This window comes from Sphaerodactylus townsendi, linkage group LG02 (genome assembly GCF_021028975.2).
Source record: "Sphaerodactylus townsendi isolate TG3544 linkage group LG02, MPM_Stown_v2.3, whole genome shotgun sequence".
NCBI lineage: Eukaryota > Metazoa > Chordata > Lepidosauria > Squamata > Sphaerodactylidae > Sphaerodactylus > Sphaerodactylus townsendi.
In genome coordinates this window covers 20385327-20411996 of record NC_059426.1, presented here as the reverse complement: position 1 = coordinate 20411996, position 26670 = coordinate 20385327, and the positions used below count along the sequence as shown (strand labels likewise).

General features: G+C 43.8%; 1 protein-coding gene across 2 annotated transcripts in view; it reads right to left on the bottom strand.

The window, feature by feature from the left end:
* Positions 1-26670, bottom strand: part of TRAK2 (trafficking kinesin protein 2) — a 61251-nt gene that overhangs the window by 31297 nt on the left and 3284 nt on the right. For both annotated transcript variants that reach the window (XM_048485987.1, XM_048485988.1), the window contains exons 2-3: positions 13786-14061; positions 6236-6430 (exon numbers count right to left, since the gene is read on the bottom strand). In XM_048485987.1, coding sequence (XP_048341944.1) covers positions 6236-6430; positions 13786-13822 — 232 coding nt within the window. In that variant the 5' untranslated portion in view covers positions 13823-14061. The remainder of the gene's footprint in view (positions 1-6235; positions 6431-13785; positions 14062-26670) is intronic.

Genomic DNA, 26670 nt, shown 5'->3' with positions numbered 1-26670 from the left:
GTGCAACAATGTTATACAGCAGTGATGGCGAACCTTTTTGAGATCGAGTGCCCAAACTGCAACCCAAAACCCACTTATTTATCGCAAAGTGCCAACGCGGCAATTTAACCTGAATGCTGAGGTTTTAGTTTAGAAAAAATGGTTGGCTCTGAGGCGTGCGTTACTCGGGAGTAAGCTTGGTGGTAGTTGGCTTTGCTTTGAAGCAACTATGCAACTCTTCCAATGGGTGAATCACGACCCTAGGAGGGTTTACACAGAAGCAAGCCCCATTGCCAGCAACCAAGCTTACTCCCAGGTAAAGGATCGCACTTTAGTTCTTTTTGGCACTTGAAAAAATCTCCGAAGTGGGGTTTAATGGCGCCTTTGCAACAACAGGGTTACCTATACATGCTTCCCCAAGAACATAGAGTCTTTAGGTTTTAATGCTAATAAACAAGCCCAGTGGCCCAGGCCAGCCTAGATGTGTGTGTGTGGGGGCGATTCCCCCCCCCCCACATGATGAACTCTGTGTGTGCCCACAGAGGAGGGCTCCTTGGAAGTGCCACCTTCTGCAGCACCGGTGCCATAGGTTCATTAAGTGCCATCACTGTTATACAGCAAGGCTCTATACACTCAACAGCTTCCGAGACACAGTTTGAAGGACAGCACGTCAATGCAGATAACGAACTGGTAACACTGCGTATGAACGCAGACTCTTTTACAGCTGAGACTTGTTGCAGCTGGAAACTGTGTCTCGGAAGCTGTTGAGTGTATAGAGCCTTGCTGTATAACATTGTTGCACTGGGTTTGATTTGTATATATGCACTTTATTGTTTATGCACCTTTTAAAGCACGCATGAAAAGCCGGTGGATCCTAGCAAGCAGCGTTCCTTTGTGATTGTGTATTAGCATTAGCTTTAACATTGCATCAGTTGACTTTCTCAAATCTTCTGTGTACACCAAACAGCACCGTCTCCTGTTTCTTCTGTTTTCATAGAAGACTGTTTTCATAGAAGACTGCTCCAATCTAAAACCGACCTTGCTCTGTGCCTTCCAATTTTATTCTATGAACTGTGAAAATAAGCGCTGGATCAGACCAGAGGTCCATCTGTTCCAGCATCCTGTTTCACCCAGAGCCAACCGGTTGCCCTGGAAGTTCAGCAAACAGGACAAAGAAGTCAAGGCCTTCTCCTGAGTGTCCTTCCTAGAACTGGTATTCAGAGGTTTGCTGCCTGGATGTCATTGAGACGAGTAACCATGAATGGACCCATCTTCCATCAATCCGTCTAGCCGTCTTTTAAAACCATCTAGGCTTGTGGAAAGCACGTGATCATGGGCAATGAATCCTACAATTTAACTACTCATTAAGTAAAGAAGCATTCTTTTGTTTGCCCTGAACCTATTGCCCATCAACTAAATTGCCCTCCCGAGTTCTTGCTATAAATCTCTCCCACGGTCTCCGTTTAACCATCTTTTCTCCTTTGCTTTGCTTGTAGGACAGGGGTGCCAAACTTATGATTTCCGCAGTCCGCCTCTGTACCTTTTCCAGTGTTTCGACACTATCTGTTTTGAGAGAGGGCAACCAGTATTGTGCACAGGAACCCAAACAATGCTTCCTAATGCTTCACTTCAGATCTATGCAGCGGCACCGAAGATCTACGCAGAGGCACCATTTTATTTTCAGACCCTTTCATAATCCTGAGCACGGATGCAGTCTTTCCCACCGCTGCACACCGTAATGTCAAATTATTCTAGCCCTGCAGTAGTGCAACAGAACAGAACGAGGCTGATTGCTGCTGAGGCATCCTGAACAATGCACTCGTAGTAGTTATTGACAATTTGGCATAATTGGGTGACTAGGTTTCAATGGGAAAGCAGACATTTCTTTTGGTAAATTATTATTTCTGTCTGCCCTTAAAGAACCAAAGCTTTTCAAAATATACACTGACCTAAGAAATCAAGCAGCTTACTAAACAGAATGGGACAACAGAGGAGAGAAGACAATGTGTCAAAATGCCAAGCAAACTGTCTCACCTAGTTCTTTTCAGCATAAAATTCTTTTGCTTTACTGGTGCTGTTTTGGAGAGTGAGTGAGGAGGTAAAGGAGAAAGTCAGGGCTGCACACCCATATTTAAAAGGCTCTATTTATCTAAATTCATTTATATGCCATCTTTCTCCCCAACGGGGACTCAAAGTGACTTGCACTATTTGCCTCTCCTCCATTTTAACCGCACAACGACCCGGCGAAGTAGGGGAGGCTGAGTGTGTCTGACTGGCTCAAAGTCTGGCCCACGCTGGGTCAATTATTCTGTTAATATAAGAGGGATGCACTTCATAAGGTTTGGCTTCCCATATGAGAAACATACCTCAAAAATGTCTTTTAAAAATGACTAGGGGAAAAAAGATCCATCAGATCCATGTCATTATCACCTTATTAATTTGTTGTCAGTTGTGACCAATCATATGCATCTGTGCTGTATGGCAGGATGGCTGAATGGTTAGAAAATAAGATGATCTTCCAAAGGGAAGCAAGTGCAACTGACCATTGTCATGTTTATCATTGGCAAGTGTGGATTTTATAGATCTCAGAAACGCTTTTGACACTACACCGAGAGATAAACTTTGGGCAAAATTGGGGAAACTTTATATGGATGAGCGCATTTTATTTCTTATTTTTCAGTTTTATGATCTTCCAGTGGCCCAAGTGAGGTGTGGCCCTTCAGGAGCACTGTCAAACCCTGTTCTGCGAGATAAAGGTGTCAAGCAAGGATGCGTTTTGGTCCCACTATTATTTAATATGCATATTAATGATCTTAATTCTTTTTTGTTACAACAACATTGCTACTCGCCATGCCTTGTGTGGTGCCTTCGCTAGGCAGGGTGTTGTCCTGCGAGTGTTTCCTGGCACGGCTCACCGGAGAGGTGTCCCTTGCCAGAGAGGCCTCAGAAGTGAGAGAGGAAAACTCACAATCTGCCTCTCCCTCCGGGCATAATCGGCTTCCCAGCTCTGGGAATGGCAGCCAGCATCTTCCTCCTTGGCTGTGGTCTTCCTTCCATTTCATATGCAGTCCTTGCTCTGCCCCAGCCAACCCCTCCAGTACTGGCCTTGGGGTCAGGCCCGCTCTTCCTTAGACGCATTGGCTGGCCCTGCTGTCCTTTGCTGCTGTCTCCCTCCCATCATGCCTTTCCCTGGCTCTGCCAACCCTCCCGGCTAAGAAGCCGAGACCTGGCCATTCCTCGCCAGCCCCTCTTTCGCGAAGGCCTTGCGGGACCCTCAGTGACCCTGGGCCACCTTTCCCTCCATAACCTGGTCCTCTGGTGGCCGCTTTCCCCTCCATAGGGCTTCTCTCTGTAGCTGCATCTTCGGCAGAGAAAGGTGAGGCATTCCCTGTGCTACTAGACAGCTGGATATGCGAGTGGGGGAGCTACGGGTTCAACTTGAGGAAACACAAATACAAAGAGATGCTGCATTTCCTTGGGCTGAAGGCCCCAATCCAAGAGATTACAGACGCAAAGTCCTAATCTAATGGTTGACATCTTCCAACATTTAAGATTTTTTACAGATCTTTGTTTTCTGGACACAACATACAACAGTACACACAAAACAATTAATTTAGTGAAGAGACTACGGGTTAAAACTGTCTGATTAAAGGGAGAGCATAAAAAGCCTATACATCAATATTTAACCAGTACTGACATTTGGGTGCTGTGTGGTTTCAGGGCTGTATGGCCATGTTCTAGCAGCATTCTCTCCTGACGTTTCGCCTGCATCTGTGGCTGGCATCTTCAGAGGATCATGATCCTCTGAAGATGCCAGCCACAGCTTCTGAAAGCTGGCATCGAGATACTAACTAAAATTTCGACCACATGACCGTGAAATAGCCATTAATACAAAGTACTGACATTGTTACTGAACTGCAAACGAAAGCTCTACCTCCACACAAAAAACAAGATTCCAAGGCTCTATTTGTTTTCTGGGCCTTGCACATACCTTAAGGTCAATATTTTCTGATCTAACCAAACAACCCTTTTTCAAAAGCCATGATTTTTTATGGCTTAGGTGCATTGCTTTGTTTTACCCACGTTGATCTGCAAGTTGTTTGCCCCAGTATGGGTCCAGAGATACAGGGTTTCTAGGTAGAAGCATTCTGAGCCACGTACCTCCCCCTCCTTCTACAATTCTATAAAGCTAGAAGCACTTTGGATTCCTAGCAGGTTACCATTGAACAGTGAGCGATGTTTCGTTCAAACAAAAAACCCATTTTGCTGTCCTCCTGCTGACAGCAATACATTTTTATATGACTCAAGTTTATAGCTTTGCACACGCTTCTCAAAACAGTTACAACGTGTGGATTATAGACGGTGTTCTATCTGTTATTTTCCCACCATGCACTGCCACATTCAAAGAATCAACAGCATTCCAGAAATATGGCCTAGGTTGCAAACATGAGAACAATAATACCTGTGTATTCTTTGCTAGAAACTGCCAAGAACTTCTACAGCAAAACAAGCACACCTCAAAATACAGAGTAATCCAATGGATGGACTACTGGACTTGGACCTCAAATATACATTTCAGAAGAGCATCAATCTACTGTACTGTACGGACATTGCTACTATGATGTTTTCAACCCTTTTTACAGCTCAGCTAACAGCAGTTGATCTTCCCAATAAACGACCAATGTGTGCCTTTAACATAGAATGTTTATAACTTTTAAATTCATACAAGAACTTCAGGTTAACAGAAAACCAAGGTCAAAGTTTTCCAAACCCAGTGTGAGAAAAACTATGACGACAAATCCAACTACACAAGTTTGGTCAACCAGTATTTTATTTAGCTTATAGGCAGAGGTGGGATCCAACCAGTTCTCACCACTTCTCTAGAAGTGGTTACTAATTTTTTCTGAGTGCCAAGAAGGGGTTACTAAAGCAGCCTCCCTGCCCAATAGGGACTGGAGGTGCGTGTGTGCGGCAGCGCCACTGTTTGAATCCCACCACCATCGGAACCTGTTATTAAAAATTTTGGATCCCACCACTGCTTATAGGCCACCCTTCCCCTTCTGGCCTCTGGGCAGTTTATAATCTAATAAAATAAAAAAAATTAAATTATAATCACAAAGGAAACAAATGGAGGTATAGCTAAATTCGAATCCAGTAGCACCTTAGAGACCAACAGCAGTGTGATGCGGCAGCCAAGAAAGCCAATGTGATTCTGGGCTGTATCAACAGGAATATAGAGTCTAGATTGAGGGATGTAAATGTACCTCTCTATTCTGCATTGGTTAGACCTCACCTGGAATACTGTGTGCAATTCTGGGCACTGCAATTTGAGAAGGATATTGACAAGCTGGAATGGGTCCAGAGGAGGGCAACCAAACTGGTAAAAGGTCTGGAGTCCATGCCCTACAAGGAGAGACTTAGGGAGCTGGGCATGATTCGTTTGGTGGGCCACTGCGAGTAGCAGAGTGCTGGACTAGATGGACTCTGGATCCAGCAGGCTCGTTCTTATGTTCTTACGAAGAGAAGATTAAGAGGTGACATGATAGCCATGTTCAGAAATTTGAAGGGATGTCATGTTGATGAGGGAGCAAGTTTGTTTTCTGCTGCTCCAAAGACTAGAACCAGGAGTAATGGGTTCCAGGTAAAAAAAAAAGAGATTCCACCTAAACATCAGGAAAAACTTCCTGACAGTAAGGGCTGTTTGACAGTGGAATGCACTACCTCGGAGGTGAATACTCAGCGGGTTTTAAAGAGAGCCTGTTGTAGCCGTAGGAGTGCTTGGACTTCAGGGCCCTTGGGGTCTTTTCCAACTCTGTGATTCTAAGATTTTCGAGGTAAAGGCTTTTAAGAGCACATAGCACATCTGATGAAGGCAGCTTTGACTCTCATAAGCTTTTGCAGTGAAAAACATGTTGGTGTCCAAGGTGCTACATGATTAGAACCTAGCTATAAATAGCATTTACACTGTGTAACATCTTTACAGGTCACTGTAACCCCCATTTTGTTCCAAACCGGCCTAACAAGTGGCTGACGCGGTATTAGAAATGGCATTGCCCAGGACCAACTTCTGCAATCTATCCAGGAGCCCATTCTGACTACTTTATATTAATTCATTTAGTGCAGGGGTGACCAACTCCGGCGTTTCAGATGTTCATGGACTACAATTCCCATCAGCCCCTGCTGGCATGGACACCTCTGATTTAGAGTATTCATTTCAAAAATAGGAATACACTTAACAGGAAACTGAAATACATACTCATGTAACGGAAGTTCTCCTCAGCCAGGATAGGAGATGTGATTTGAGGGACAGGGTCGTGGTGGCTCGGAGACTGGATCCAGTCTTCATTTTCAGAGAGATACAAAGAGTCCACTCGTAACTTGTATTGAGGCAGCTGCTCTTCTAGCAGGTTTACCAGCTCAACTTCAGGGAGATCATCATTGGAGCAGACATCTAACAGATACAAGCAGGCAGCCTGGCATAAATTTGTCTGTTACAAACTGAAGTTGCAGCAAACCTGATTTGGGAAGTAAGCTGGCAAACAACTAGCTTCTTCTGCTAGATAGCAGATTTTTGTTAGTTTTCACATCACAAGCACACCATAGATCAGTGGTGGCGAACCTTTGGCACTCCAGATGTTATGGACTACAATTGGCCATGCTGGCAGGGGCTGATGGGAATTGTAGTCCATAACATCTGGAGTGCCAAAGGTTCGCCACCACGGCCATAGATGGAGAAACTGCACAGTTTTTAAACAAACTGATCAAACTAACATTATTGAAAATTAGCTCCCCTCTTAGCATTGGCTAAAGATACATTTCACTGTACGAGTGAAATTAAATTCTAGGCATGCTTTTATATCCAGTTTTCAGAACAAATAATTCATCTGCAGGAGAATTTTTCCAGCAATGTAAACTGAAAACTATACTCTGTTTTACTGAAGGATGATAGAAGGATGCTGGGCGTTCTTTGTTGTAGAATGCTCCAACTGAGTCCTAGTGCCTATCTAGCCCTGCTTCGCCCATCTGTTTGAAAGTAAAAATACATTTTGGCATAAATGCTCTTGTATCAAAGTGCCATGTTCAATATTGCACAAAATAATGGTTTTGAGAAAGGCAGCAAATAAATACGACTGGTAATTCTCATATTCGTTTTGGACTATATTCTAATGTGGAAGCACACAACTTTCTCAACTGCTGCACTTCAACTGATTGAACTATCATCTTTATGTGGAACAGAACATAGAGATAACAAAAAAATAAGGCTGGGGCCAATGGTGCAAAATAGGTGAAAATATATTTTATTACCCAGGCTTCTTCAGAGAAGGGTCCATTGGTTACCTACCGTGAAGGGTCTTTCTACTGTAGACGTGGGACATCTGATTGGGTGTCTTCTCTACCAATTGCAGAGAGGCAGGAAGTACTAAAACTTCTTCTCCATGTATTTCCTGTCGAGGTCACTTCACCTCAGTATCCTTTCATGGCACAGTAGTAGGCTAACGACAGGAACATAACCGTAACATAACATGTCTAACAAGACAACATGGAGACAAGTCTAGGCTCAACAGTAACCCTAACAACAACTTATGAAAATTGAACAATAACTGTAAGGTTCCCTAATAAGAGTCTAATCGGGGACTAATAGATACCTAGGGGGGGCCCAGATGTCCCACGTCTACAGTAGAAAGACCCTTCACGGTAGGTAACCAATGGACCCTTCTACTGTAGCCGTGGGACATCTGATGAGAACTTCCCAGAGCGTGCTCAGCGGTGGGTTTCATCAGTCCCGATAATACTCTCAGCACTCTTCTGCCGAGAGCCAGACTCCAGCGAAGAAAGGTTGCTTTGGCAGTGTCCGGATAAGGTGGATATGGAGGACCACGTTGCTGCCCTACAAATTTCCTCCACCGACGCTTGGTTGCGGAAAGCCGCATTGGTGGCTGCGTTGCGAACAGAATGGGCCGTGACTCCGTTAGGTATAGGGAGATCAGATGCCTTGTACGCTTCACAGATACATGCTTTCAGAGTGTTGCTGATTGCAGCTTTCGACATTTGCGATCCAAGATTGGGAGGATTTATGTTAATGAATAGGCTTTCGGTCTTGCGTAGACTTTCCGTCCTAATGATGAAGGCTTTTAGAGCCCGCCTAGCGTCCAACGTGTGCCAAAGTTTTTCCTTTGGGTGGTTGGGGTTAGGCATGAAGTTAGAATTATGATACTGCGAACATAGAATTAACTTTGGGTATGAAAGTCTGGTCTGTGCGAAGGCACACTCTATCCTTGTGGAATACACAGAATTTGGAATTTACCGACAGGGCCCGCAGTTCTGATACCCGTCTTGCCGATGTTATGGCGATCAGAAATAAGGTCTTCATCCTGAGCCATTTCAGATGAACTGTTTGTATAGGTTCAAAGGGGGCTTTAGTAAGGGCTGTCAACACTGCGTGTAACCTCCAGGAGGGAAACCTGTGTGCCACCGCTGGTCGTGAAAGACAGACTCCTCTTAGAAAGTTCAAAATGTCCGGATGTCTGGTAATCGGTGTACCTGCTATGGTTGGTATAACAGTCGCAAGAGCTGCTAGTTGCCTACGTAGCGTAGAACATTTGAAACCCAAGGCGAATCCGTTTTGTAGGAATTCGAGGATAGAAGAAAAGGATGGATCTACTGGATCTATACGTTTATGTACCGACACCATTTGACAAGCGCTTTCCATGACGCAGGTTGTAAATCCGTATGGTAGATTGTCAATCCTGGCGCTAAGCCATGGTCTCTGTGACTTGATTAGAATAGCCTTTCCTCGTCAAGCTAGCCCGCTCAAGAGCCAAGCGGTCAAGTTGAGCCATTCGGGATCCGGGTGCACCAGTGGTCCCTGAGTTAACAGGTTGAACTTGATGGGAATGGTCATCGGTGGAGACGTGGCCAGTTCTTGTATGGTGGAAAACCACGGCCTCCTGGGCCATCTCGGAGCTATTAGGATCACCGATGCTCCTTCCGCGTTAACTTCGAAGCGAAGGCGAGGAATTGAGTAGGAGCGGAGGAAGGCGTAAAGTGGGAACTTTTGGCCAAGATGCGTTAGCAGGCGTCCGTTGCCAGGCAATGGATGGTAGCTCGGGTGTGAATTGCGGTAGTTGCGTGTTGTCTCGAGAGGCGAAGAGATCGACCTCCGGGTGGCCGAAGACTTTGCAGATTTGGTGGAACCGTTGTGGGTCGAGACGCCACTCGTGTTCGGAAATCTGTTGTCTGCTTAGCCAATCTGCCGTAGTATTCTGGGTCCCCTTGATGTGCAAAGCCTGTAGGGATGCTAAGTTCAGTTCTGCCCACTGTAGGATCTTCCCGGCCTCCCGGTGGAGAGAGGAGGACCGTGACCCCTGATTGTTGATGTACATTTTGGCCGTTACATTGTCTGTCCATACGATCACATGTTGGTAGCGCCCAGCGCCCGGAGGAAGTGTTGGAGGGCCAGGTAGATTGCCGAGTTTCCAGCAGGTTGATGTGCATCATCGACTCTTCCTTGGACCATCTGCCTTGGATTACCTCCTGGTTGAGCGTAGCTCCCCACCCTTGGAGGCTGGCGTCCGTGAATAGTTGTGGACGGTCCGGATACAGGTAGCGTTTTCCTTGTGTCAGATTGTCTCGAATTGTCCACCACAAGAGACTCTGGCGTGTCGATAGGGAGTAGAAACCTTCCTGTCCCTCTCCAGATGATGTCGAGTTGGTACATGCGGAGGAAACGTTGAAGTGGTCGGGCGTGAAATCGGGCCCACTGTAGTAAGTCGATTACGGAAATGAATAGACCCAAGAGACTTGCCAGTTTGAGGAGAGATTGTCTTTTGTTGGCCATCAATTCCCGAGTTGTTTGTTGAATTTTCTTGATCTTTTCCTCTGGAATGAACAGAGAGTCTTGTACCGTATCGATTATGGCCCCAAGATGTTCTAGCCTTGTAGATGGAAGCATGGAGCTTTTTTCTAAGTTTACGATAAATCCATGCATGGACAGGGTTTCCCACACTGTAATTACGTCTGTTCGAGCTTGCTGGACGGATCTGGACCGAATTAGTAAGTCGTCCAGATAGGGGTAAATATGGATCCCCTGTTCTCTTAGTAAGGTCACCGGGGCAAGAAGCACCGTTGAGAAAGTCCTTGGAGCTGTGGCCAGGCCAAACGGTAAGGTCTTGAACTGGAAGTGTTGGTCCCGAATCGCAAACCGAAGGAACTTCCGGTGGGCCTGGTGTATCGGTATGTGTAAGTACGCCTCGGTTAAATCTAGGAGGTCATGAGATCGCCATGACGAAGAGAGGCGGTGATCGACCGAAGGGTCTCCATTCTGAACTTGGGAATTCTTATGAATTTGTTTAGGCGTTTCAAATTTAGGATGGCCCTCCAGTCCCCATTGCGTTTGGGGACCGTAAAAAAAATGAGAATAAGTGCCTGATAATTTCTCCAGCTGTGGGACCGGTTCTATAAACTTGTATCTGTAACCAGTGGGAAATGCATCTCAAAGGTCCCTGTCTATTTTGATGGGATCTGTTGATAGCGGGAGATCATCCGCGTGGTGGCGAGGGATGCTGTTGAACTCTATCCGTATCCGGGGAAACTACTACTCCCTAGTCCACGGTCCGATAGTTTGCCCTGCCACCGTGTTGTAAGCTTTGGCTGACCTCCACGGAATGCTGCTGTAGTCATTGTTTGTTTTTTGCGGCAGTAGGGAAAGATTTTCCTTGCTTATTGTATTGTCTGTAAGGTTGTTTGACATTCCGAAAGGAATTATTTGACTGCCAGGCGGGCCTATTGCCCTCTCGTTGAAACCTAGGCAGTGTCTTATGAGATCTAAATGTAAACCTGGAGGGGTTGGACGACTTGTCTGGGCCCCGGATGGACTTCGGCATTGTCTTCTTATTGTCCTTAGTCTGGACTAGGACCTCTTCCAAGTCCCTGCTGAACAGGGCCCCACCGTAGTAGGAATATCCAGTGACTACGTGTTTAGAAATAGTGTCTGCCTGCCACGGGCGAATCCAGGCATTACGTCTGGCTACCATATTAGAAGCCAAGGATCTCGCCACTAGGGCCATTGCATCGAAGGTGGCATCTGCTATGAAGGAATTGGCCACCAATACTCGCTCGATGCCTTCCCTAATGCCCCGGGCCTCAACTGGGATCATTTCCAGCAACCTTTTGAGCCAGACCATGGTGGCCCTGGCCACCGTAGAAGATGGTGTCAGTGTTTTGATGGCAGCTGCCAGCCACTCATGTGATCTGCGCAGAGCTGCCTCCGACCTTCTATCAAGCGAGTCTTTTATGTTACCTTCGCCTTCTTTGGCCACTAGGGCTCCAGAATGTAACACTGCCACCGGTGCGTCCACTGGTGGGTTCTGAAGTAATACGTGGAACTGTTGGGGCATAAGATATTTCTTTTTGAAATTTTGGGGCAGACCCTTGTTGGCGGTGGGATTTAGCCATTCTCTATGGATTCTTTTAACAAAGCACTCTGGCACTGGAAAGAATTTAACTTTGTCATTCTCATGTGGAAAATATGTCAAATCACCTTTTGGGTAACCTTTTACAGGTTTATTTGACGTGGGAGCGGAGGATTGAAGTGGCTGTTCCTCAGCATCTTCTGCATCTCTTAAATTCAGAGCCGAGATCGTTTTATCAATCAACATCTGGATATCTTTCAGTTTGCAAAACTGAGCAGATTGTTCTGCTGCCACTTCAGTGCTTTCCTCCGTCAGAGACCTATCTTCCTCCTCACTCCTACACCATATCTGACAATCCCTTCTTCCCCATAGGAAGGATATGGGGTCCCTACTTCGAGTGTCCGCAGTCCTCCCTGAGGGACCTATGGGTAGCTCTATGGGACTGTGTTTGTAATTGGGGGCGGGTGGCAGCCAGACGCTGATCTCTAGCGTCCATCATGTCAGCTCTTCGAGAGTCAGCAAAGCGTCGGGAGGAGCATTCATCCAGGTTGGCAACTGGGGTCAATTGGCCTCCGCTTCGTCTGCGCCTCCCTCTGGGCCCCGTTACTTACTTTGGGAGGTTCGGTGGACCGGGCAGCCCGCCAGGCAGCCACCAGCGGAAGAGCCGACTGCTCCCCACGCCCTGGGAAGGCTGGAGGAGTGGTCAGCGGGCATACACCGTTATCGGCAGCGCCCTGGGAGGCTTGGCTCCGTTTCTTCTTAGGCGGTGCTGCCGCCTGATCATCCGTCGCGCCCTTTTTGTAGCCTTTTTTAGATTTCTTCGTCGGCGCGCTTGGGCCCGCGGGGGCCTCCCCGCTATTGCCGTCGTCTGGGGCGGTCAAATTTGCGGAGATGCAGCTCCGATGGGAACGGTGGAAGTTTCCTCTCGGAAGCGAAAAAAAGGACCCTGGCGTCCATAATGGCGACCCGTTAAAAGCGGCGGGAAACTCTGAAGCGATAGTTCACTAAAGCACCGCTCCGGTTGCCCAAAAGGCCCGCCCCTTTACTCACCAACAAACAGTTAGGAACCAACAAGACAAACTCAAGGCGAACAAACGGACAAAGGGAACATATATATGAATAAAGGGTTCTGGAAGGCCTGAATCACACGTCTACCCTCTGCAGAGGCAGGAGAATACTGAGGTGAAGTGACCTCGACAGGAAATACATGGAGAAGAAGTTTTAGTACTTCCTGCCTCTCTGCAATTGGTAGAGAAGACACCCAATCAGATGTCCCACGGCTACAGTAGGTGCAAAATAGGTGAAAATATATTTTATTACCCAGGTTTCTTCAGAGAAACCTGTGAGTCTCGCAGTGGTTTTTCAAAGCTACTCCTGTGGCTGGTGCAGCCCTTTCATTTCTCCAGAGAGCTTGCTTCTCTTCACAATTCCAATTAAAAAAAATTATTCTAAAGCAACCAGGTGCATCTGAAAGGTATTGTGAAGTATCAAGCTCTAACAGACATATTATAACTCACAAAGCCTTTCAACCCAAACTCTCAGAATGCTTTACAATATATATGTTAACTAATGAAATATTTTTTATCTAGTACCTCTTACAAAATGCAGTAGCTCTCTGCAGTCTGTAGACAAGCACCCGTCCTCTGACCCATTACTCTATATCGGGGCCTGATTCCCTGATTCCATCACGGGCCCTGCCTACTCCCTCCCTTTCTTTTTGGCCTTTAGATCGGGCGCCTGTTTTAAACAACTTTTGTTAAATAACTTCTGTTGTTTTAATCTATATTTGTCGTAACAGCTGGTTAAGTTTTAATGGGTTTAAGTTTTATGTTGTTTTGATTTGCTGTCTTGGAGAACAGCCATACTGTGAGCCGCCTTGAGCCCTTCGGGGATGAGGCGGCCTATAAGTTTGTTTAATTAATTAATTAATTAAAATAATAATAATAATAATAATAATAATAATAATAATAATAATAATAATAATAATAATAAGTAGTAGTAGTAGTAGTAGTAGTAGTAGTAGTAGTAGTAGTAGTAGTGAGGCAGGATGTGCTACAGACTGGACCATTCTGCAATTCCACCCCCCACCCCACCCCCAAAATCCACCATGAACTTTCTTCTCTAGTATTGATCTCCTTTGGTTTCCTTCTTTTCTTCAGCTCTGCAATTATCCTTCTTTCATCTTTGGGGAAGCTTCAGCTCTTTCCCTCTTCTAAAGGAACCCCATCGCAATAGTCTGTGAACTCTAGTTAAATCCTACAACCCCATTTGCCTATTATACCTCAAATTGAAAGGAAACGATTTTGAAGACTGAGCCTAGAATAAGTTTTCTACGCCATTTCTGAGGGGCTCTGAAAGCTATCACCAACATGCCTCCTGAAGCTCTGCAACTTACCAATGGTGCTCTCTGAATCTTGGTGGTTGAAATTCATGAGGTTTGCTTCACACTTCAGTTGTTTGGAAACCACATCCTGTATTTACGTTGCGTGCTGCTCCTTCTCATTTTGGTTGAAAGATGGCTTTGGTTTAAAACAAGAGAGCCATCAACTTACCATGGCACAAGAAGCATGGCTTCCCTACTTCACTTTTGTAGGCCAGGTAATTTAGGTTCAAGGATGACAGATCTGAAACTTGTGCCTCATTCTTAGGTTCTTTCTGTATTAGATGTTACCTTGAAGGAGACACAAGCAAGCAAATGGTTGTTAAAACTCAACCAAACAAGAAATGGCTCTCCAGGCACACACAAACAAGCAATCATGCCTCCAGTACTGTTACCAATACCATGACAAATGAGAATTAAGTAACAATTAACCAATGATCACCTGGGAAAACTACGTACATAGAATGGCAAGTATAACCAAGCAGTGAATTTTAGCTGTTGCAGAGGCATCCAACAAAAATACCTTTATCAATTTATTCATTTTCACCGCTGCCACAAAAAAAAAAACAGAGAGAACAAACTTATGCTTGTCTATCATGGTATTTTGAGATTGTACCTTTTCCTTACTTTTTTTGTATAGGTGTAGACTAGCAGACAATTCATTTTCTGCTACATTATATGTTGTGCTGTCAACACACATGACACTTTAGAAAGCTCTGGAGAAAGCCCTGTCCTTTATAGTATACAATATGGATTATATGGAATGCTACATTTCCTGGAGCACAATTCAAAAGCAGTATTGAGCAGTTTCGGCAAGTCTTGGATTAAATAAGCCCAAATCAGAATTACTCTTTTTACGGCCCTGAAAAGAGGCTTCCCTCACTCCTTCTCTGAGGAACTTGGACTTCATTCCTGAGAGACCTCACTTCTCCTGTATAAGTCACAATCTAAGAATCAGTACACCACATACGTTCAGCTGAAAACTGTTCTTCTTGTGACAATCTAATTGACAGAACTGGAAGAGGGCTTTTATACTGCATGCATGGTGTTTATTTTATTTAGACCAACCTCACCCAATTGTTTTAGAAAACTAAGAAAGCAAGCAAGAAAGGTTAGTGGTTATTTAAATTAGGAGTTCCCCATGCAAATCAAAATAAAGGGCATCAGTACTTCTAAAGCAAATTTTTATAACAAGCCTACCATCTAGAATATTTATACAAAAAGGCTCTACTTTTCAGTGGAATAGTTACCCAAGAAAGTTTTTAACCTCCAGCAGCAAAAATAAAACCCAACCCAAAATGCTCCCCTTTAAATATTTACTACACACTGTTTGTGTGATTGTCCATTGTCACTTGTTTCCCAAAGTACACCAACATGATTAACTTTGCAGTTGATGAAGATTTTTAAATGTATTTGTTTTATTGCATTCATATCCTGCCCCTTCCTGACTGCGGCCTACAAACATATAAAACAGCACACATAAAAACTAAGAATATTAAAATCAAGACCTGCATCTGCAGATGGTGAAAATTATAACACTTTCACTCAACCTATAGCAGGCGTCTGCAACCTATGGCTCTCCAGATGTTCATGGACTACAATTCCCATCAGTCCCTGCCAGCATGGCCAATTGGCCTATAGTCAACATCCCTAATCTCTCATTAATCTTTATCCTGGTGATAAGAAGGACCACAGGGGCCAGGTGATAGCAAAAGGAAGCAAAAGGGGAGGGGAGGGGAGTGCTGAGATGAAAATGCATAATGCTAGATGGTATTCATTACATGGTTGATCAAAGGTTGATGGTTGGGAGTCCAGCAAGATGGTACAGGGACAGTGGGTGGCCTCAACCAAAGGCCCAATGGAACATCTCAGTCTTATAAGCACTAAGGAACTGATTAAAGTCCCGCCGGGCCCTCGTGTCAGCCAACAAATCCTAAACTCTATTCAGAATTGGAAGTCAAGGTTTCCAGAGCTAGCCATGGGCAGTATGCCCAACAGACATGTAATATTATACTACAATTTGGAAAAGTAATAGATATTTGAATGGGAATGAGTGAGAGGCCCCTTCCACACGTGCAGAATAATGCACTTTCAATGCTGGATTTTACTGTGCAGAATAGCAAAATCCACTTTCAAACAATTGTGAAAGTGGTTGGAATGTGCATTTTTCTGCATGTGTGGAAGAGGCCAGAGAATATCCATTAAACCTGGACACTGTAGTATAGAGGGCAAAGTTTGGCCTTGGATGCATGAAGTCCATTCCTGCTTACCAAGGTTTTCTTAATCATGTCAAAGAGAATAAGAAATGCTGTACCCACATCGTGATATGAGCCCTAGCACTAGGGGTCTGCAACCTGCAGCTCTCCAGATGTTCGTGGACTATCAGCCCCTGCCAGAATGGCCAATTGGCCATGCTGGCAGGGACTGATGGGAATTGTAGTCCATGTACATCTGGAGAGCCGCAAGTTGCAGACCCCTGTACTAGAAGCAACAGAATTATCTGATAATTCATTTAATTTCTCAGTGACTACAGACATTACAAGAGAGAAAGAAGAATGGTTTGACGACAGCCATCCATGCTCTGACTATATCCACACTGGGCTTACTGTAGTTGGACTGTTTAAGAAGACGTTATGGAAGCCACAATAGGTTCTAAAGGGGACAGCTAGGCAGCTAGCAGGTATAAATTCCGGAGATTACATCTCACTAGTTTTTTTTTTAATCCGCTGTTTGCCAGTTGGCTTCTAGGCAGAGGTTTATTACTTGGCACTTTCTACACATCTTTACTGAACACGGCCCTCCTTGATGTACATTGGCCTGATCTTCAGAGGCCCCACCACGCACACCTACATAGTCAGAAGTGAAGCAGCTGGGCACCAAGGCGCCTTCCATAGGGTTGTGGAACCTTCTCACTATGAAGCTCACCTGGTGCCAAACATTCTAGACCACAGGTGTCAAACTCGTGGCCCTCCAGATATTTGGGACTACAGTTCCTATCATCCCCTGCCAGGATGATGTTGGCAGGGGATGATGGGAACTGTAGTCCATAACATCTGGAGGGCCGCGAGTTTGACAACTATGTTCTAGACGCAAAGAAAAGACATTAACAAAGACATTAGGAAATTAATTTTTAAGACTTTTTAAAAGTTCAGCCCTTATGCTGAACCAATTCATAGCCAAAACAGCACACAATTGAGGGTCCCATCCAAAGGGTGGGCCCTGAATCTGTTCTTGGATTTGCCCTCTCTGGGGAACTTGCCCTGGTGGAGGGGTAGGTCTGCTGGGAGGTGGCCACTGCAGCCCTCTGTAGGTGTTGGGATGCGGTGCTGAACACTGCAGTCCTGCTCTGCTAGCACAGCGAGGTGGTCTGGGGGAGGGGTCAACGCTAGTCAGCTTCCACTCGGCCGTTGCCTGCACTGTGCTGGCAGTGGGGGTTTGGGACTTATGCTATCTTTTCGGTGGCTAACGTTCATTAAACCCAATGGGGCTTTCCGGTGGCGGGAAGCCTATTTTGTATTTGTAGCCTCCCTGTGCCGTCTGAAAGCCTCCATGGGACCGGCGGGCCTGCACAGCTGGCGTGCCACATTTGGGCGCCCAGCCTTTTGGATGGGGCTGCCCGTGTAAAATTAAATATAGACTTCCTAACTTCCAAAAATTAAACACCGGGGGGGAAAATCCAGTACTCGAAAGTACTACATTCCACTTGCTTCCACTTTCTTTTCTATCCTGAGATTACTGCATAGCAGTTAACTTTACCAACACGTAAATCCCCTTTTGTTTAAAACGCTTTCAAAATTTCTGTAACGCACTTTGCTCCTGCCAGGTTGTGCTCCGAATCAGCATCACGGCAGGGAAAAGTTTGCATCAGGTATTTTTCATGTAATTTGTACCAAAATGTAACACAACTACCCTGTTTCCCCTAATATAAGACATCCCCTAAAAATAAGACATAGTAGAGGTTTTGCTTAAGTGCGAAATATAAGGCATCCCCCAAAAGTAAGACATAGCAAAGTTTTTGTTTGGAAGCATGCCCGACAAACAGAACACAGAAAAATAAGACATCCCCTGAAAATAAGACATAGCGCATCTTTGGGAGCAAAAATTAATATAAGACACTGTCTTATATTCGGGGAAACACGGTACTTTGTGCAGTCTGCAGCTAGTGCTTCACTTCTGTCTTTTCATGTAATAAAAAGGAGAAGAGTTGGTTTTTATATCCCACTTCTCTTTACTGTAAGGAGTCTCACAGCATTTTGCAACTGCCTTCTCTTCCCCTTCCCACAACAAACACCTTGTGAATCAAGTCGAGCTGAGAGTGTTCTAGGAAGAAGAGTTTGGATTTATACCCCACCTTTCTCTCCTGCAAGGAGACTCAAGCTGGCTTCCAAGCTCTCCCCACAACAGACACCTTGTGAGGCAGGTGGGGGCTGAGAGAGTCCTGACAGAACTCTGACTGGAATGAACAGACCAAATTGGCACATTAACTTGAACTTATGTGTATATGACAACTGTAATAAATAATTCCAACAACATTTGTACAAAGTTATTTTTTCAATTGTTTTTCATATAAATATTAACACAATTATACCAATACTAACCCTATTCTAATAACCTATTGATGAAAGTAATAAAGTACAATACATTTATATAAAGTGCCAGTGTCGATAAAACAAACCAATGTACATTTTTCATCATTTCATTTGTAAAGTGTATATTCAAAAGTCCATATGAGACTTCAAATTGATGAGTTCCAAGGAATTTTTACATTTCCATTTTTTTATGTGGTTCCCAAATGGAACTTCACAGATTCTCCTCACGTATATTGTAAAGCAAATGTTCAAAAGTCCATAGGAGACTGCACAATGTCCAATTCCAAGGGAAATTTTATGTTTCCATTTTATGTGATTCCCAAATGGAGCTTCACAACAGAGCTAGTATATCCTGTGACTGGCCCAAGGTCACCCAGCAGGAATGTAGGAGTGCAGAAACACATCTGGTTCACCAGATAAACCTTTGCCACTCAGGTGGAGGAGTGCGGAATCAAACCTGGTTCTCCAGATTAGAATCCACCTGCTGTTAACCACTACACCACACTGGCTCTCCAGAACTGTGACTGGCTCAAGGTCATCCAGGAGGCTTAGTGTGGAAGAGTGGGGAAACAAACCCGGTTCACAAGATCAGAGTCCACCACTCTTAAATTACTACCCCCTGCCAGCTCTCAAAGCCAGTACTTCATTAAGCAGGCTCTGACCTTTATGTGACACGCCCGTACATGTCTCTGGATTCCATCCCACAAAATCCCTCATCCTGACTACTGTTCTGCCAATCCTCTCCAGTACTGGTGGTCCTTCCTCTTTCCCTTAGACTTTACACTGAATAGGAGCATTTCCACTTAAATTGCCTGTTCAAATCTGCAGACTTTTCATTCTGTTTGGTGGATTTCCCCCCCAACATTTCATATCCCCAGGTACCATTAAAACTTAAAGTGACGAAATGGTCCTGTTTCCCTCAGCATTGTAAAAAGTGCTGCATGTGGTTCTTCATGGCACATGTTTATCTTTTAAAAAACAAACAAACACTTGATCCAAAGAATAGCCACCATTCCAAGAAACATGGTATAACATCAAAGGTGGGAAGAAGAGACCCAAAACCAGCCACAGAAAAGTTCCAGTGGAGAAGAAAAAGGACATTTTCTTAGAGGTGAATTACTTGGAATACTAGAATTTGTTCATGGTATATATCAGTGATGGCAAACCTTTTCGAGACGGAGTGCCCAAATTGAAACCTAAAACCCAATTATTTATCGCAAAGTGCCAACAGGGCAATTTAACCTGATTACTGAGGTTTTAGTTTAGAAAAAACGGTTGGCTCCGAGGCGTGCGTTAATCGGGAGTAAGCTTGGTGGGAGTCGATGGCTTTGCTTTGAAGCAACTGTGCAACTCTTCGAATGGGTGAATCACGACCCTAGGAGGGTTTACTCAGAAGCAAGCCCCATTGCCAGCAACCGAGCTTACTCCCAGGTAAAGGATCGTGCTTTAGTTCTTTGCATGAAAATCAGTGGGGTTTAAAGCTTAATAGCGTTACCTACACTGCTTCCCCAAAACTAGGTCTTAGGTTTAATGCTAATAATCGAGCCCAGCGGCCCAGGCCACCCTAGGTGTGTGGGGGGGCCGATTTCCCCCCACTTGACAAACTCTGTTTGCACGTGCCCACAGAGAGGGTTCTGAGTGCCACCTCTGGCACCCGTGCCATAGGTTCGCCACCACTGGTATATATTATAAACTGTGGCCTCCATCAAGTGTTTGCCAATTCACAGGTGCCGTGTTTCCCTGAAAATAAGACAGGGTCTTATATTAATTTTTGCTCCAGTTATATTATATTAATATATATTAATTTTTGCTTATTTTCAGGGGATGTCTTATTTTTTTCCCATGATTTTGCGCCCCTTACGTAACCAGATCAGCTGCGCCGGGGAATCTGTAACTAGGACTTATTTTTTAAGTAGGGCTTATATTTCAAGCATCCTCCAAAAATCCTGAAAAATCGTGCAAGGAGTTATTTTCGGGATAGGTCTTATTTTCAGGGAAACAGGGTATTTTTAAAGTCAGTGAGGCTGAAGAAAATTCCAGCCACCTCCCTGTTTCTCCACACTATCCTTTTGAACTAGCAGCCCCTATACTTGATTTGTCTGGTGGATTTTTTTGACCTTTCATATCTCCAGGGTCTTGACTACACATGCAGAAGCAACTGTGCTGCATTTTTATGGCCGAGTCCTAGTCTAAAAAATGTAGTTACATTTTAAATTATTTTGTCCCAGTTTGATTCACTGTGGTTTACTTTATGCTCAGAATTTGATGTGCTACCAAGGAAACAGTGGACCAAAGCACTCCTGATGGCAGGAGTGTATTTTCCTTATCTCGCTTCCGTCCTACCCACGAGGAAGAAGGACATGTTCCAATGCACTGGGAGGAACAATGAAAGTATGTCAATTCAAATTCAAAGTTGCCCTTCGAAGAACAGAGCAGTTTAAAAATGACACTGTAAATTATTCTCGGCCAGAACGTCTGGAACTATTTAGCCTAAGGCCAATCTAGTGAGCTTTTCACAGAAAGAGAAGAGGCACAAGAAGTGAAAGACCTTGGCCCCTTCCACACATGCAGAATAATGCACTTTCAATCCACTTTCGATGCACTTTGCACCTGGATTTTAATGTGTGGAATAGCAAACTTGCAAACAATTGTGAAAGTGAATTTAAAGTGCATTATTCTGAATGTCCGGAAGGGGCCCTTGTGTCCACGTTTTTAAGCGCTGCAAGGAAAAGCAAAGGTTACCAAAATGGGGAGAAACCAAGATGAATATAAACAGATATCAACAGTGCCAGAGATTGATGTCTGCCATGAATTACATATCACTTCATACTTGTTTCAAGACCCATACCTGCAACCTGAAATCATAGGTGGAAACTGCTTTTGATAGTAGTCTAATCACCAACCGCGCTCATTGCCCCAGTTATTAAATAAATAAAAAGCAAGCTGGAATGGTTACTTTTAAACTATACCAACTCACACCACTATTAAATTGAGTTTTGGCTCCAGACAATCCAGCTATTGCAATTAATGCCAATGCAAAGTAAAAGTGGCAATATTTGCCTATCTAAATATCTAATTCCCATCTGTGGATACCTAAATCGTGGCCATGCTTACCTCAAACAGATATTTCTGCAGACTTGCAAGCCCCCACCCGCCCTGCAATATCTGCAGAAAAATAATCTCTCATTTTTTTTAAAAAAATAAGGTGTTTAAATCTTCCCTAATTAAAAAATAGCATTCTCTGTGCTCGTCTGGAGTAATTCTGGGACTGGCAAGACCACCACGCCACATGGGATTTTGTTCATGAAAGATGCTGGACACCCCCACCCCACACATAGGTCTTGGGTCACAAAGGTAGAAAATACAGATGTTTTGTAGGACTGAACCCTAAAGCATTTTAATTGACCTTTTAAGACCACCATCCTTTCCGGCAGGAAAAGTGGAGGATAGAGTGAAGAGTGCAGTGCGGGAAGAACACTGAGAACATCCTGACTGCAGGAAGCAAGATAATACGCAGAGAAAAGCCCAAGGCATTGTGAAATCACATTCTATCAAATAAAGCCTGCGGTCACATACAATATGTTCAAGTTAATACTGGAAGATCAAAAGATTTTGTCTATGTCAAAAAAGGGGAGAAGAGTTTGTGCGATAGGTTATTCCACTTTGATCTACCTTATAATTTGCCTATTAAAATTAGAGAACACAGACGTCCGGCAGAATGTGCTATTCCTCCTTCATCACCATCTGGTTCTCCGACAATCCTACTTCTAGACAGCTGTCATGACAGATCTACCGGCACTGCTGGCTTTTTCACAGTTATGTAGCTGAACAGCTTCCCTAAACGTGTCTCACATGCCTGCACTTTCCAATTGTTAACTGTGAATGTTTTCATTTGCAAAGTCATTTGCGCTATTTTTTTTTTGGTTACATTTTGTTTTTCTCTAATTTGGTTTCCCAGTTTATAAACTACTGCGGCTAAGAGAATCCCAGGATCCCTTAAAAGGGGCTTGGACAGATTTATGGAGAAGTCGATTTATGGCTACCAATCTTGATCCTCCTTGATCTGAGATTGCAAATGCCTTAACAGACAAGGTTAACAGACCGGGGGCAACAGCCGCAGAAGGCCATTGCGTTCACATCCTACATGTGAGCTCCCAAAGGCACCTGGTGGGCCACTGCGAGTAGCAGAGAGCTGGACTAGATGGACTTTGGTCTGATCCAGCTGGCTTGTTCTTATGATCTTATGTTCCTTAGGACAGACCATCCCGTTCCATTTTAAGAACTACGTGGCAAACCTAATGAGACATGAAAAACACCCAAGAGAGCAGATGAAAAAGATTTTACAACATCTCTTCTACCATCCAAGGTGTGGAACAGCACATTACAGAGAAGTTGCATTTCAATTAAGGGATTCAATCGCATTTTAAACATAAATATCAGAAGTCTTTCCAAATTAATTGTCCCTTGTTAATTGTTCAGAACTTGTTTTCTTTGAGACACTTGAAACTCAGGACAAAACCCCCATCAGTAAAATAAAGCTCAAATAGACAGTTTCTTCAGGAAAAAGTATCAATGAAACACAGTAAGAAAATTAAGAATGTTGCTAATATCTTCCAAATGCTACCCCTGAACTATATTTAACAGCATGCTACTAATTTAATTGTCGGTGACCTTCAGTTTTTCGGCTGCATACAATAATAGCCTTGGCTGTCTCCTGCTTAGTTCTGTAACTACAACAAACATCTATCTGGGAGGGCACTTTGCTGCATTTAGTGCCCTCCCAGATAGATGTTTGTTGTAGTTTAGTGAAATACATGATTGTGAATATAAACATACGTGCTCAACGGAATTCAGAGAAAGAGAAAAGACCACCGGATGAAGCAGTCATCTAGTAGACTAAAGTATTATCATACAGACTCCCCTGAGCTTTACAAAAAAGTTTTTTGAAGGACAAAAACTGTGGATAAGAACGACTAAAAGTTCTCTATGGTTTTACACAAAATTACTTTAACAGAAGGAAAAGCTTTTAAGTCAGTTCCTTTGGTGCTGCCTGAAGCCCAGGAAAAAACACTTGGTACACATATTTTAATAAATGCTATAGAATTTTAAATTTAGAAAAAATCCAATAATACAATCATAATTTACTACAGATTCTATGCGTCAGTTGTATGTTGAGCAGAACGTTTGTCAAGGCGGCTTACGTTGGTGGCTTCACACAGCCCACTTGACCCTGCATAATCTACTTTGTGCTTCAGTGAGAAAGGTGAACTAGAACAGCACATAAAAATAAAAATACCTCCACCAGCAAAAGGCTTTTGGGAAGTCACATACAATAATAGAAGCAAGCCTTTATTGGCATGGACAACAGTACAACAGTAATTAAAAACAGATTAAAAAGCATATACAATACAGGTCGAAGGAAATCTATTGGCGTTTTGTAATTTCCAGGAGAAAGTCTGCCACTATCATACAGAGAGAAGGATCAGGGTTGTCCAACAAGTAGTGTAATCTAATTAAATCGGGGAGATGGGGTAAATGTAAAGGATTCACATACTTGGATCTGATTTCCTTGAACCTGAGATAGTGTAGTAATTGGTGGGCCAGAGATTCAACTGAGCCATCGTTACATGGGCACAATCTTTTAGCCTTTTCTTGCTTATTAAATCTGCCATGTAACAAGGCAGAAGGCATAACATTAAACCTGGCGAGCATTATGGCTCTCCTTTGAACAGGGTTTATTAAGCAATACAGGTAGTGTGCCAAGTGGCCCCGTTCAAATGGGAGAGAAAAATACAGGGGGAGCACGTTTTCTTGGCTGCGGTGATTAGGGTAGAGAACTCTCTATCCAATAGTTGACCTTTTAATTTCCTATAAGCTTCTGAATAGGACAAAGGGCAAAGTGAATCCACTGACAGTCCAATAGAGGCCATTTTTTCTTCAATTATGGAAAACCAGGGGTTGGAATGGGTGTCCGAGAGCAGAGAAGTCACATACAGCAAAACACCACTCACAGTGCAGAACACTAGCACGTCAATGCGACTCTCAATCTTTTTACAGTACACTGAATTATAAGTGCAACATGAACATAGAAACAAGCAGGCAGACTGAGGTGAAAGAAGACATTTGCAAAGCAAAGTTTGGTATGAGGCTAACTGAACACAAGGCAGCAAAAATATACTGCTAAATGGCGAGACTATATTTAAGTAAATCAGAGGAAATACTTGACTGTGTATCACGTGCCAGTGTTATTTTCTGTGTTGAGCTAAGCCTGTTTTCGCTTGAGCCAAAATTCAACTCTTCAAAATAGGAGTCCAGCTGTAAACATGCCTGTTCTAAGAAGGCAAGGAAACCGAACAGTGTAATTTTCTGAACATGTTATATGCTTTTTAAAGCATAATTCTAGAACTCTGGCATAGCAACCCTGGACTTCCTTGGTGGTCTCCCATCCAAGTACTAACTGTAGCCAACCCTGCTTAGCTGCCAAGCTCTGATCAGATCTAGCTAGGCTGGGCTATCCAGCTGCTAAAAAAATTAACAACACGCATAAAATCATCACGACGACACCTATTACAGCACTGTTCAAGAAAAAAAGAGTGCTTGCAGTAAGGAATTGATCCTGGAAAGTGCTCACTTCTCGAGCTCAGCACAATTCTAGCTCTGCAGGAAAACACAGCTATTTGTTTTACTGCAAATGCATCCCAGCTCTCCAGCCCAGATATTAGAGGGATGCATCTGGAACACTCTCTACCCAACACCATTTTATCTTAACAACAACCCTTGTACTGCGTTGACAGATGTTGGAGGGGCCTGAGACTAGCTGAAAGGCATGGTTGAGCAGAGAACCTGCCTTATTCTGGATCTATCGAGGTTACTACTCCCTGACTGGCAGCAATTCTCCAAGTCTTGGGGAAGAGTCTTTTATGTAACTTACAACTTAATACTTATTTCTATAATTTTAGCTGGAGGTGCTAGAAACTGAACCCGGGACTTCCTCCACGCCCAGCAGATGTTCCACTGTTCTACTGAAAGACTGTTTGAGCTTTGACTCTCAAAAGCTTATTACACACCCCCACACACCAATATTGTTAGTCTCTAAGGAGGTCCTGGACTCAAATCTAACTGTTCCCTTAAAAGAAGCGCTTACAATGAAAAGTGCAAATTGTTCTTGGGATTCGTATCTAGATATTTTTCCTAAACTATACCTGGAAAAAAACCTACCTGCATATTAATTACTTCCTACTACCAAAGAGGATCAATATAAGATTACTGGGATTATACAATCAACAGCAGAATGTTTTTTGGGCTGGGACAGCATTTAATCACCCAAGAAGCACCTCTTAACATTTGCTGAAATGCACTCATATCAGAAGGCTTGAAAACAGTTTCAGGTGTACCATCACTATACCTGCATACCCATAACTTGGTAATGCTTCTACCTGCAACCCACAGTGTGGTTGTTCCTACTGAATTCCATCTTATATTGAACCCTTCAATAGTTATTAATTCTGAAACAGAAACATCAACTCTAAGTCTTTGACCTCTCCCAGGGAATGGTGTCACTCAAGTGGCCGAATACACTCTACTGGCGAATACATTCAAGCTATTTCACAAAACAAACAAACAGAATCCTGTCTGGTGATAATCCTGTCTTGCTTCACAAAATAACAGATCAACTGCACAATCCTATGCTGAGTTACTCCAGTCTGAGTCCACTGAAATCGGTGGGCTTAGCGTGGAGTAACTCTGTGTAAGATTACATTAAGGCAGTGGTTCTCACACTGTGGGTTAGTTCCCAGAAATGGGTTACAACACTCTTGCAGGTGGGTCACAAGGCTGGATGGGAAGCTGAGTGGCAAATAAGTGTGCAAACTGCCCATGAAATACAGTATAAAGCTCAGTAATGTGATGTGTTTATAAATACAAAAGGTGAAAAAACAAAATAAGAACTTGACCAGTATTAATTGTCATTTGTGAGGAAGAAAGGAGCATGGAGTTATTTGCAGGTGGGTCCCAGGAACCACTTCATAAAGGTAGAGAACCTCGCTTATTCCCTGTGAATAAGTGCTGTTGAAATCAGCTACAGACTTTTAAGCAAGCATCCACAGGATTAGCTGTACAAGACACAAACAGAGCTGTCTTTCCCATCTACCATGATTATAATGTTTACCTTTTCTCTCCCTCTGCTGATCTACTGATCACTACAGGATGTTTTACTCTAATTTAAGTGACTGATGACATTGCAGCTCATTCAGTTGCTACTGCCACAAAAATACCTTCACTTCTACTGTTTCAAGCATTTCTAATTTCAGTA